This window comes from Athene noctua, chromosome 26 (genome assembly GCF_965140245.1).
Source record: "Athene noctua chromosome 26, bAthNoc1.hap1.1, whole genome shotgun sequence".
Classification (NCBI taxonomy): domain Eukaryota; kingdom Metazoa; phylum Chordata; class Aves; order Strigiformes; family Strigidae; genus Athene; species Athene noctua.
The window spans coordinates 4,287,560-4,297,709 of NC_134062.1; the positions used below are offsets into that span (position 1 = coordinate 4,287,560).

General features: G+C 49.5%; 1 protein-coding gene across 1 annotated transcript; it reads right to left on the minus strand.

The window, feature by feature from the left end:
* Nucleotides 1-1,061: 1,061 nt before the first annotated feature.
* BSX (brain specific homeobox) lies at nt 1,062-2,806 on the minus strand. Its single transcript, XM_074927618.1, has 3 exons — nt 2,542-2,806; nt 1,417-1,613; nt 1,062-1,307 (listed from the first exon to the last, which is right to left on the minus strand). The coding sequence occupies exons 1-3, from the start codon at nt 2,804-2,806 to the stop codon at nt 1,062-1,064; spliced, it is 708 nt and encodes a 235-aa protein (XP_074783719.1).
* Between the last annotated feature and the right edge of the window lie 7,344 nt (nt 2,807-10,150).

The window sequence follows — 10,150 nt, forward strand, 5'->3', positions numbered from 1 at the left end:
AAAACAATAAGAAAAAAAAAAAACACTTAAAAATTTTAAATCTTCGTTTACCTGGAAATTAAAACCATTTCCCTGGCAGGAAGATAAACGCAAAGCGAGCGCGGCCGGTGACTGCTCTGCAACGCGGGGCTCAGAGAAGCGGGGGTGCAGATGCAGGCGCGGGGGGAACGGGAGCCAAACGTGGGACCAGCTCTGGGGCTCTTTGAGAGGGGAAAAAAATTTAAAAAAAAAAAGTATCCGGAAGGTGATTCACACCTGGAAACCGTGAAGAGATGAGGCTGCCCATGCAGGTGATTCTCCAAAGTGTAGAAAATCCCTTTTTCTCGCCGGGATTGTGTTCGCTCCGAGCAGCCCTGGCAGCATGGAGTTATTCGTGATGCTCCCCCCTTCCTTCCCTTCCCCTCCCCATATCGGATTGAAAGAAACGCTGATTTTGGTCTTACCTGTTTCTTTGGAGGGCTTTTCTATAATTTGTTAGTATTATTATTGAGGGTATGGGTGTCCTGGAGGCTCTGCCCGGGATCCAACCCGACCTACCGCACTACGGAGGGCGAGGGCGAGCACTAGCCCAGCTGGAGAGGTTTTAGGGGCGTTGGGGCGAGGTTTTAAGGGGGGTGTCACGCCCTGTCTGCCGCTCTCAGTAACGACAACATGCTGGCACGGGTATACATTTATTTTAAACTCGAAGAAATTTTGGGGAATGGAGAAGAGTCCGATATTTCGAAGGGAAGGGGAAACTTAAAGGAAACTCGCCTTATTTTTTTCCGGTTTTGGTTTTTTTTTTTTTTTTTTTTTCCTCTCTCTCTGCCCCCATCAGGCAAAGCTCAGGTTTGGGGTGATGCTGGGGGTGAAGCCGACGGTACCTCGGGGTCCCGGGCCCTCCCGCCCACCGGCGAGGGGGCTCCCCCCGCCTCAGCACCCCCTTCCAAAAACGTGACCTCCTTCCCTCCGGGCTCCGGCATCACTCAAGGCTGGGGGGGCAGGGGCGATGGAGGGGAGCGGGGCTGGGGAAAAGCCCCCCTAAGAGAGGCAGGAGAGCCCGGGCCGGCCCCCTGTCCCTCCTAGAGGCGGTGGGGGCCGGGGCAGATGTCCCCCTCCTCCAGGATGTCCACCTCGTCCTCGGGGTCCTGCAGCAGGAAGGGGCCGGGGGGGCCCTTGCGGGGCTCGGCGCCCGCCCCCTCGGGTAACTCGGGCTCGGGGGAGCTCTGCTCCCGGCTCTCCTCGCCGCCCGGGTGTTTGGGGTCGTCTTGGGTTTTCCGCAGCTGTTTTTTGTGCTTCATCCGTCGGTTCTGGAACCAGGTTTTCACCTGGGGAGAGCAGGAGGAGAGAGCGGGGCGGGGGGGGGGAATTAAAAAGCGGAGGTGGGGATGCTGCACGGGATGAGGGGGGGGCGCCGGAGCCCTTCCCGGTGGGTACCTGGGTCTCGGAGAGGCTGAGGGCCGTGGCCAGCTCCACCCGCTCGGGCGTGGAGAGGTAACGCTGGATCTCAAACCTCTTCTCCAAGCCGGAGAGCTGCGAGTCGGAGAAAACGGTGCGAGCTTTGCGGCGGCGACAGTGCTTCCCCGGCAGCTCGGCGGGAGCGTGGTGCTGGAAGAGGGCTGGCACCGGCACTCCTGGGGGGGGACACGGCCGAGACCCGGGCTGCGGCGGGGCAGGAGCCGGCACCGGGGCTGCCCGGGGGCTTCCTCCCTCCGCGCCCCCCGGGTGGGCTCTGGGCTCTCCCCCTTGCCTCTTTTATATTTATTTTCGTTTATTTCGTTTTTCAGGACGTTTTATTGGTTTGGTTTTGGTTTGGTCTGGTTGCTCTGAGGCTTTGCAAAGCGCTTCTCCTCTGGTAACACCCCCCCCACACCCCCTACACCCCCCAGCACCGCGGGATGAGGCTGGCGGGGAAACCTCCACCCTCCCGGCAATTAAACCAAAACGAAATGAACGCGAAGAAAACGCAGAGGAGCCTCGGAAAGGGCTGAGGGGAGAGCGATCCTCCGCGGCCGCCCAGGTGCACAATTTGGGGTGCCCGGTAAGAAACTTTGGAGGGGGGTTTCCTTCTTTGAGCGGGGATCCCAGCACTGCTGCGGGAGGGGGGCTCTCCGAAGCCCGGGCACCGCCTGGGGGGACAACGCGAGGAAAAGGAGATGTTATTTGTCCAAAAAATAAAAGCAATTTTAAAAAAATAAATATATAAATAAAGGCAATCGTGTGAATGGGAAGCTGCAGGGCGGTGGGCTCCTTTCCCCGGTAACGAAGCCGGCGCTGCCCGGGGCTCCCCGAAGCTGCGGCCGGGCCGGGGGCTGCGCCCGACGGGGCTCCCCAAAGCCGGGGCTGCCCCACGGCGAGGGGGGCTCCGGGGGGGGGACGCAGTCAGGATTTCAGTGAAGGATGCAGAAAGATGACCCCCGCCGCCCCAGAGGGACTTTTCTGTCACTGCTGGAGCACGTCCCGTCTCTTATGCACACCACCACTCCCCCCCCGAGTCCCCACCTCGATGCCACCGGGCCACCAAAACTCCGCAGGTCGCCCCTGGGAGGGGTCCGCACTTACCCGAGGTGGTGAGAAAATAGGGGTGGTGGTGATGCTCCGGCTTGTGCAGGGCGGGGTGCGGGTGGGGCGCCAGGAGGGTCGGGGTTGGCATCAGGGGGTACCCATAGTCCAAGAGGGGGACGCGGGAGGCCAAGGAGCCGGGGAAGTGCTCGGGGGGCACCTCCCGCAAGGGCTTGGGCTTGTGCAGCAGGATGTCCTCGATGAAGAAGGAGGTGGGCCTGGGCGCGGAGACGGGGTGCACGGCGGAGGTGAAGTTGAGGTTCATTTCGGTCGTGGCCCCCCCGCCTTGGGCAGCGGGGAAGGGAGCGAGCGGGGCTGAGGAGCCGGAGGAGAGAGAGCGGCCGGCTGCACCTCCCGGGCCCGAAGATGAGAAAAAAAAAATAATGCGAATAAATAAATAGCGATTAAAAAAAGAAAAAATCCGGAGCAAAAATAAATAATAATAATTTTTAAAATGTGTATATATATATGTATATTCCCCCAGCCAGAAATAAACTGAAAGAGCCGGGGGGATGCGAGGCGGGTGGGTTTGGGCTGCGCGGGGAGATGCGCGCCTTTGAGGCGCGGTGGGAAGGGGGTTCTCCGGCGAGCCAATAGCGATCGGGCGGGCGCGGGGGGGACGGACCCGCCGGGCCACCCAAACCACCGCCGCGGGGGCGCGGAGGGGGCGCGGAGGGGGCGCGGAGCCGCGCAGCCTCCCCAAGGGCAGCGCGGTCGCCCTCAGCCCCGGTCCCGGCAGTGGGGTTGGGGCGTTTTCCCAAATGGGAGTGTTTTCTCCTTTTCTTTTTTTTTCTTTTTTTTCTTTTTTTTTAAAAAAAAAAAAAAAAAAGGCAAAACTTGGTAGAAAAAAAAAAAATTTAGTGGCGTTTTCCCGACCTGTCCCACGCTCCGCTCCTAACTTGTCCCCCGCACACTGCTTGTGCCTCTCCGCTGAGGTTTTTAGCCCATTGGGGTTTTGCTCAGTGTTGTGCTAATACTTCTCTCTCGATATTTTTTTTGGTCTTTCCTCTGTTTATTTTTTTTTTTTTCCCACCCCCTAATCTGTAACATTCATTTCCCCGGAGTCAATTTGCTAAAATGAGGGTGATATACCACATCATAGCCGAGATAATTTCTGTTCGCATCTCAGAAAATTGCTCCAATTATTGATGTTAAACTCAGGGAAATTAAAAGAAGGCACTTCTCCTTCATCTCCTGATTTTAAGCTCTAATTTGTTGAAATCGAGTTGTCATCACAATTCCAATCACTACCTTTAATAGTAAAAGTGTTCTAATAGAGCCAGAATTCGCGCAACCCATGCTATTAGATAATTAAGAAAGATGTTAGAAAGGCAAGTGCTAATCCTTGGGCACACGGACAGCATTTCCATCTGATCCAGCAGGTAGAACAAATTAATTACCAGAATCAATTAGTCCTAAAAGTACAGTTCTCAGGGAAGTGTAAGCCATGTCTTCCATATGGATGAGCTGGTAAATGGTAAATAGACGAGGGGAAAAAAAAAAAAAAAAAAAAAAATTCTTTAAAAGAATAGAAATGGCAACCGTTGGGTTTTAATGCATCTGGAACTCGGAGCAGCCGAGTTTTCCAGACACAGTCACGGGTGGGCAAGGGCAGGGGCAGCCACCCGGTTTTTGAGAACAACCGGTTATAACGCGTGGCAGCTTTTAAAATACAGATGCGGCTGCTTCATCTGTCCCCCTTGGCCAAAACTCGGCGGGGGGGACACTATCTCGCCAGGGGAAAAAAAAAAAAATAGGAAAAAAATTAAAAATAAAAGCTTTTTTCTCCATATAGAGAGGCAGTGTGTGCTGCAGCCACGCACACGCGTAGTGCCCGCATCATACGCTGAAGCGATGTATGTCTGCACAGAGATACAGCTGTAGATGTACCTATAGATCCGTGCCGGCACAGTATGGATGCGGGAGCACCGCGGCAGGAGCCCTTCTGGGGGGGCAAGGCTGGGGGAAAGGCTCGCTGCACCCCGCGGAAAGCCCGCGGAGGCTGCGCTCCTCCCACCGCGGAGCTGCTTCTGCCGGTGCTGCCGGCAAAACTCCTATTTCTCCAGGGAAAAAAAAAAATTAAAAAAAAAAAATTAAAAAAAAATATATATATAAATTAAAATAAATCCATTGCAGCCTCCCCTCCTGAAACGTCCCTTTCGGCATCAGCCCGGGATTTTGGCCTGGGGTTTCAAAATACAACAGGTTAATAACTTTCTCTGAGGAGCAAATGGGGAAGTAAATGAATTAACAGTGATGAAACGGGTCTAATGCCCAACTTGTTAATGGAGGGAGCGCAGGCAGGCGGCGTGTAAACCGCTTGGCTGGCCATTTCATCAGCTGAGATTGCTTCTCCGGGAGGGCTGGGGCTTCACTCATCACTGGAGGGGGGTGTGTGTATATATACATATATATATATATATATATTTAAAGCAGATCTGAAAGATTAAAGACACATTACTTCAGGCAGATCGGGTCACAGGTTCAGGACTCAGGCAAGAACTTGCCTACCTGACAGCCACAGCGAGAGGGGCTGCTTCTCGGAGTGTCACTTTATTTTGGGTACAGGCAGGGAGGGGGGAATGGGGGTCACTCTTTTGGTGTTACCTTGCACCAACAACAGCAAAACCCGGCCCCAAAAAATCACGGCAGCCTCTCCCGGGTGCTAATTCAAGGGCAAGAATTAGAGGTGATACCCCCCCGCCCCGTCTGTGGAGGAGTCCCCTGAAAATAAGGTGACCCCCAGGAAGGGGAGTTCTCTGAGCTGCAGTCTGCACACCCAGGGATTTTTAAAATTTAACATTTTGTGGCTTTTTGCGAGAGGAAGGAGGTGCCGGGTGCTTTCTGCTGTCGGCAGGTGTGGTTGGCAGGGCGGCCTCTTTGCCCTACAGGCCTCTTACCCATTTTTCCCCCTTTGGCCCTCTTCTGCAGGTCCCCACGGTGATGGGACCCAGCAGTCCCCCCCCGACGCTCCCAGCCCCGGCTGCACGCCCGGCCCTGCCCTCGGACCAGCCCCCGATCACGGATTAGCCCTTTTTTCTGGTTGGCCAGACCCGTGCACACAGGCGGATATTCCCATGTATTTTTGCGTACACACACAATTCCCTTTGCTGCCAAATTCATGGGGGAGTCAGGCCTCCAAAGAAACCCTCTGTGGTCTCCTCTCCGTCAAGCGGGGTCCCCCGTTGGGGGGATCCCACAGCTTGGGGGATCCCAAATCCCACAGATTTGGCAGAAACGACCCCAAACCTGGGCAGAAGCTGGGACCTCGCTGGGCTGAAGGACACATCTAGGAGAGAAAACGAGAGGGACGGGGGTCAGTGTGAGGCAAGGAGAAGCAGCAGGTTTTACTCACTGTGTGTTTCCCTTCCCACAGAGGGGGGGGACACGTGAATTGCCCCTTGTCACCCTGCTCTTGCATCCTGTCCTGAACACCCTGTGCAACCCCCAAACGATTCAGACCTCCTCCAGAGGCCTGTGAACCCAGGTAGCCATACTACTGTAGAGTTTGTTTGTCGTTTCTTCAATAAAATTATTTCTACAGGCTCAGAGAACTTTATAAACTTTGCTGGCAACGATGCGCCCCCCCCCTCCCATGTACGTAGACACACACATACCCCTTTCACAATTTGATAACACACATAACACACGTGTGCTTTGCTTACGTAAACACCAGTTGTCATTGCTTGCACGCTTAAGATCATCTGGAGGTATTTTGGGGAAATTTTACCCAGGAAAACAGGAATTGATTTGACTTAAAACCTAGGGGGTCATTTAAAAGGTCGGTGCAGCTACGTTGATGTTAGGAGCTTTATTGCGGTGTTGCATTAGAGACAAATTTGGTGCAGTTTAAAAATACATGCACTTACCTTCCCGTGGCTCTTGAAGAGGTAAGGTAGCTTGGGAGCCTGGCCTTTTCATGCCTTTCAAGACAAATCCACTCAAAAAGGAAGGGTTAAATTAAAAACAGACAGCCTTGATATGATCAAAATGGGAGCCAGGCAGCAGGAAAGAGGTCTGAAGAGCTCCGTTTGAGTAGCCACACAAGTAACATAGAGAGAGGTCTTTTGAACACAAAGCATGGCTTAATGGAGAATGTTCCATGCGTGATGCTTCAGGCAGAACCGCTCCCCACCCCGAAGGAGCGAGGTGCCTCTGCCCGGAGGCTCGCTGGGTGCTGCGGGCGAGAGGGAAAAACACTCCTGCCCTTCACTGCAGCCGCTTTCCCCTTCCACAGCCCATCTGCCTTTGCCTACACCTACCATTTCTCCACAGGTCTCCAAGACCTGTCTCACCTGGTGCCCAGTCCGGCCTCCGACCACCCTGCAAACTCACTGGGGAAAATTCTGGCTCCCTAGAGCAGGGCTGCTGCCCTCGTGATGAGAGATTTTATAAATTCAACTTAACTGACATGACATAAAGGCAGTGGTGGGAAGCCCCCTCAGTGCTAAGTTAGGTCTGCACTGGCAGCTTTTACCCGTATTTCCGTATCGCCACGGATAATATTTTAATGTCGGCAGCCCTCCAGCATGCCCTGACACCAGCTCAAGTTGGAGGAGGGCTCGGTGGATGGGCTTTGAGGTCTAGAGCTGCCCAGAAGAGCAGGGCCTGGCGGGTTGTCTCAGGACGGATAGTGCAAACGATGGGGCTGAGAGAGGGTGGGAGGGGTAAGAAAATGTCAGAGAAGAGTTTTTACCTCCTAACCAGGGTTGATGGCAGCACCAGGGGATGATCCAGGCTCACATGGCCACCCCTTGGCTTTTGTCGCCTTGAAAACACGGCATCCTCCAGCCCGTGGACTGGCACGTTCCTCCTTTTGTAGCCGAGATGAAGAGAAAACATAATGAGGAACAAAGAAGTAATCAGCATGTTAATCTTACTCCAAAACACTCAGGTTAAAAGCTGGGTCTGTATTTTTCTGAAGAACCACTGAATTTACCCACAAACATCACAGTAATTTCAGGTCTCCAGTTCTAGGTAAAAAGCCCAGGGGAGGATGGAAGTGTTGTTGATGCAAGGGGGCCACGTTAGGAAGTGATTGAGACAAAAAGGCACTTAGGCTTGTAGCACTACCAATAACTTCAAGAATTTTTGTGAAAGAAGGATTATGACATCAAGGATGGGCAAAAATTGTTACAGAGAGTAAAAGATGAGACTTACATCCTTACATGACTTCCAAGCCCAACTGTCTAGGCACGGGGTCAGGGATTTCATTCCTAAATCCAGAAATTTGTTTCCATACTGAAAATTTCCATCATTATCTGATAATCCTGAACATTTTCTGAAGGCAGGATATTGGCATAAGGAAGACGAAAATATTATCATGAACAGGTTTGGTCTAAACCCTTCCCCTAAAATAGTGACTCTTATGAACTAAGACCTAGGATCTTTTTAATTATCTAATATTTGTATTCAACTTCAGCAGGGTTATCTTTACTGTTTCAAAACACAGTAAGATTATTCCTTCTTTTTTTTCTCTCTCTTTTTTTTTTTTTTTTTTTGGAATGAGTCAGAAATTGGGAGGGAGGCTTAGAAGTTTCTCTGGGACGTGCTTTCAATTAGTCTTCACTTGGTTACATATCAATTCCTCCTGCTCGTGTGACCAACCCACGGGCATTGCTTACTCCCTCGAGGCAAAAGTGATTATTTCACCCAAGACCATCTGTACTTCGGGATCTCAGCTAATCCTTTGCTCTCAAAAAATCCATTCTTGCTGCCATAGTCACTGCTTTACCGTTGCCTTTAGCACATAAATGCTTATTCATTTTCTTTCGTTCCAGCCGTGTAACAATCTACACAACTCTACGTTTTGATTCATTTTTTTGCACTAATGACTTAGAACCTCCCCTGTTTCCCTAATTTCATGACATATGAACCTTGTACATCCTTGCTTTTAACCTTCAGGACAGGATAATCCTCCTTTTCCCTTTCTTATCCATTCAACCTTTATTTTACTCCCATTGTTTGCCTGTTACTCTTTGTAACTCTGATTATCTGTCATATTCTTTCTGTAGCACCAGGTTCCTTATATGCCTTTTCTACTTAGAGGAACACTTTGCATATTTAATCCCTGAGCCTTCTCTCAGGCTGGCATAAATCAGGAGTAATACATAAAAAATAATGGAGACTATAAATCTAAATGATGCAAATATGTTGATTCTTTTCAATTCCACTTACTTTCCCACTTTAGGTGTCTCACTCTGAAGCCTTAAAAAATAAAAATCACACAAATTACGCACTCCAAGTTCACAGGAAGCTATTATGACCACGCAGTCTGAGCTCCTGCATCACACAAGCCCGAGTTTCACCCAGTAACTCCTGTATCAAACTCAGAAAAAACATCCAAACGAAGTGGCCCACGGAATAAGTATATCAGTTTTCCAACTCTATAAATTACGTTTGATACCTCACAACATATACATAGGCAATGAGTGTTTATAATCAGGGTGATCGGCTTTCTCTTAGCTCTAGGTCTCTAGCACGCCTCTCCATTCTTCCGTATTTATTCTCTGAGTAGCTCCGTTGAAAATCCGCGATTATTCACAAACTCTACACCAAGCTTTTGTAAATATGATTCAGCCGTCAAGTTAAAAGGTCAATCTCTACTAGAGACTAGATTTGATAAGTCACTCAGGGCAAGCCTCAAAGTACTGCTTAGTTTTTCCTCCTCGTTTAAATACACAAATTGTTATATCACCTTCCGCTGAGCTAGAAGATGTCCACAAGTGTCACGTCTCACATCTCTCACACCATGTGTGTCATATGCACCGTGATGGCCACAAACTGATGCTGTCTTAGCCAATCATTTTGTTAAAAGAAAAGGAATCATTCTTTATTGAAAGCTAATTAAACCTTTTTTCTTTCATGTTTGCTCCAAACAGATTGCAAAACTAGTTGGACCTAGTTTACAAAAAAAGATAACCTTTTTGATGATCAAAGGAAGAGATTGGTTCCATTACTTGCATTAGTCAGAGTTGTCTGCGCTGTGGCCTTCAGAATAAAGGGAGAAATGTACTTTAGAAAGATCTGAGTAACACGCTTTACTCGAAACATTTTTGTATTATATTGCTTCTTGACTGTTTCAGCTTACTCTGTATCTGTGCACTTTATTTTAAGCACTCCACAAGTGGATGACAGGTCTGGGGGAAAAAAGATAGAATCTAGCCAGCATCTCACAAATGCATCTTCAAATAATGCTTTAAAACTGGGAATTACATTTTGAAATGTTTTGGTTGGTTGTTTTTTTTTTTTTTTTCTACATTTCCAAGGATGAGGTATTCAAATGGCAATATAATATTGTCTAATGTTAAAAAACATTTTCTTACGTTCGTTAAAAACTTTCTCACGTTTGTCAATATTATTTTTAAATGGAAATATTAAAATGCTGCAGGTCATCTGAAACAAATAATGATGCGGGTGGATGCCTCATGATACATTAGTAAGATAGTATTTGCATGACTTTTCCACGCTTCAGAAAATAAACTCAATTTATTTAGTTAATGTATTTGATTCAGTCCAGCTATTTCTCACTCTTTCTGATATTTTATTTTAATATGATTTCCTGCTAAAAAAAAAAAAATTAAAAAATGAGGCTTATACATCCCTCTCT

What these genes read in the sequence shown, in the direction of transcription:
- BSX (XM_074927618.1), bottom strand. Translation starts at nt 2,806, where the DNA reads ATGAACCTCAACTTCACCTCCGCCGTGCACCCCGTCTCCGCGCCCAGG. An exon ending in CTATTTTCTCACCACCTCGG is followed by an intron (nt 1,614 to 2,541) that starts GTAAGTGCGGAC and finishes GTCCCCCCCCAG; the next exon opens with GAGTGCCGGTGCCAGCCCTC. An exon ending in TCAGCCTCTCCGAGACCCAG is followed by an intron (nt 1,308 to 1,416) that starts GTACCCACCGGG and finishes TGCTCTCCCCAG; the next exon opens with GTGAAAACCTGGTTCCAGAA.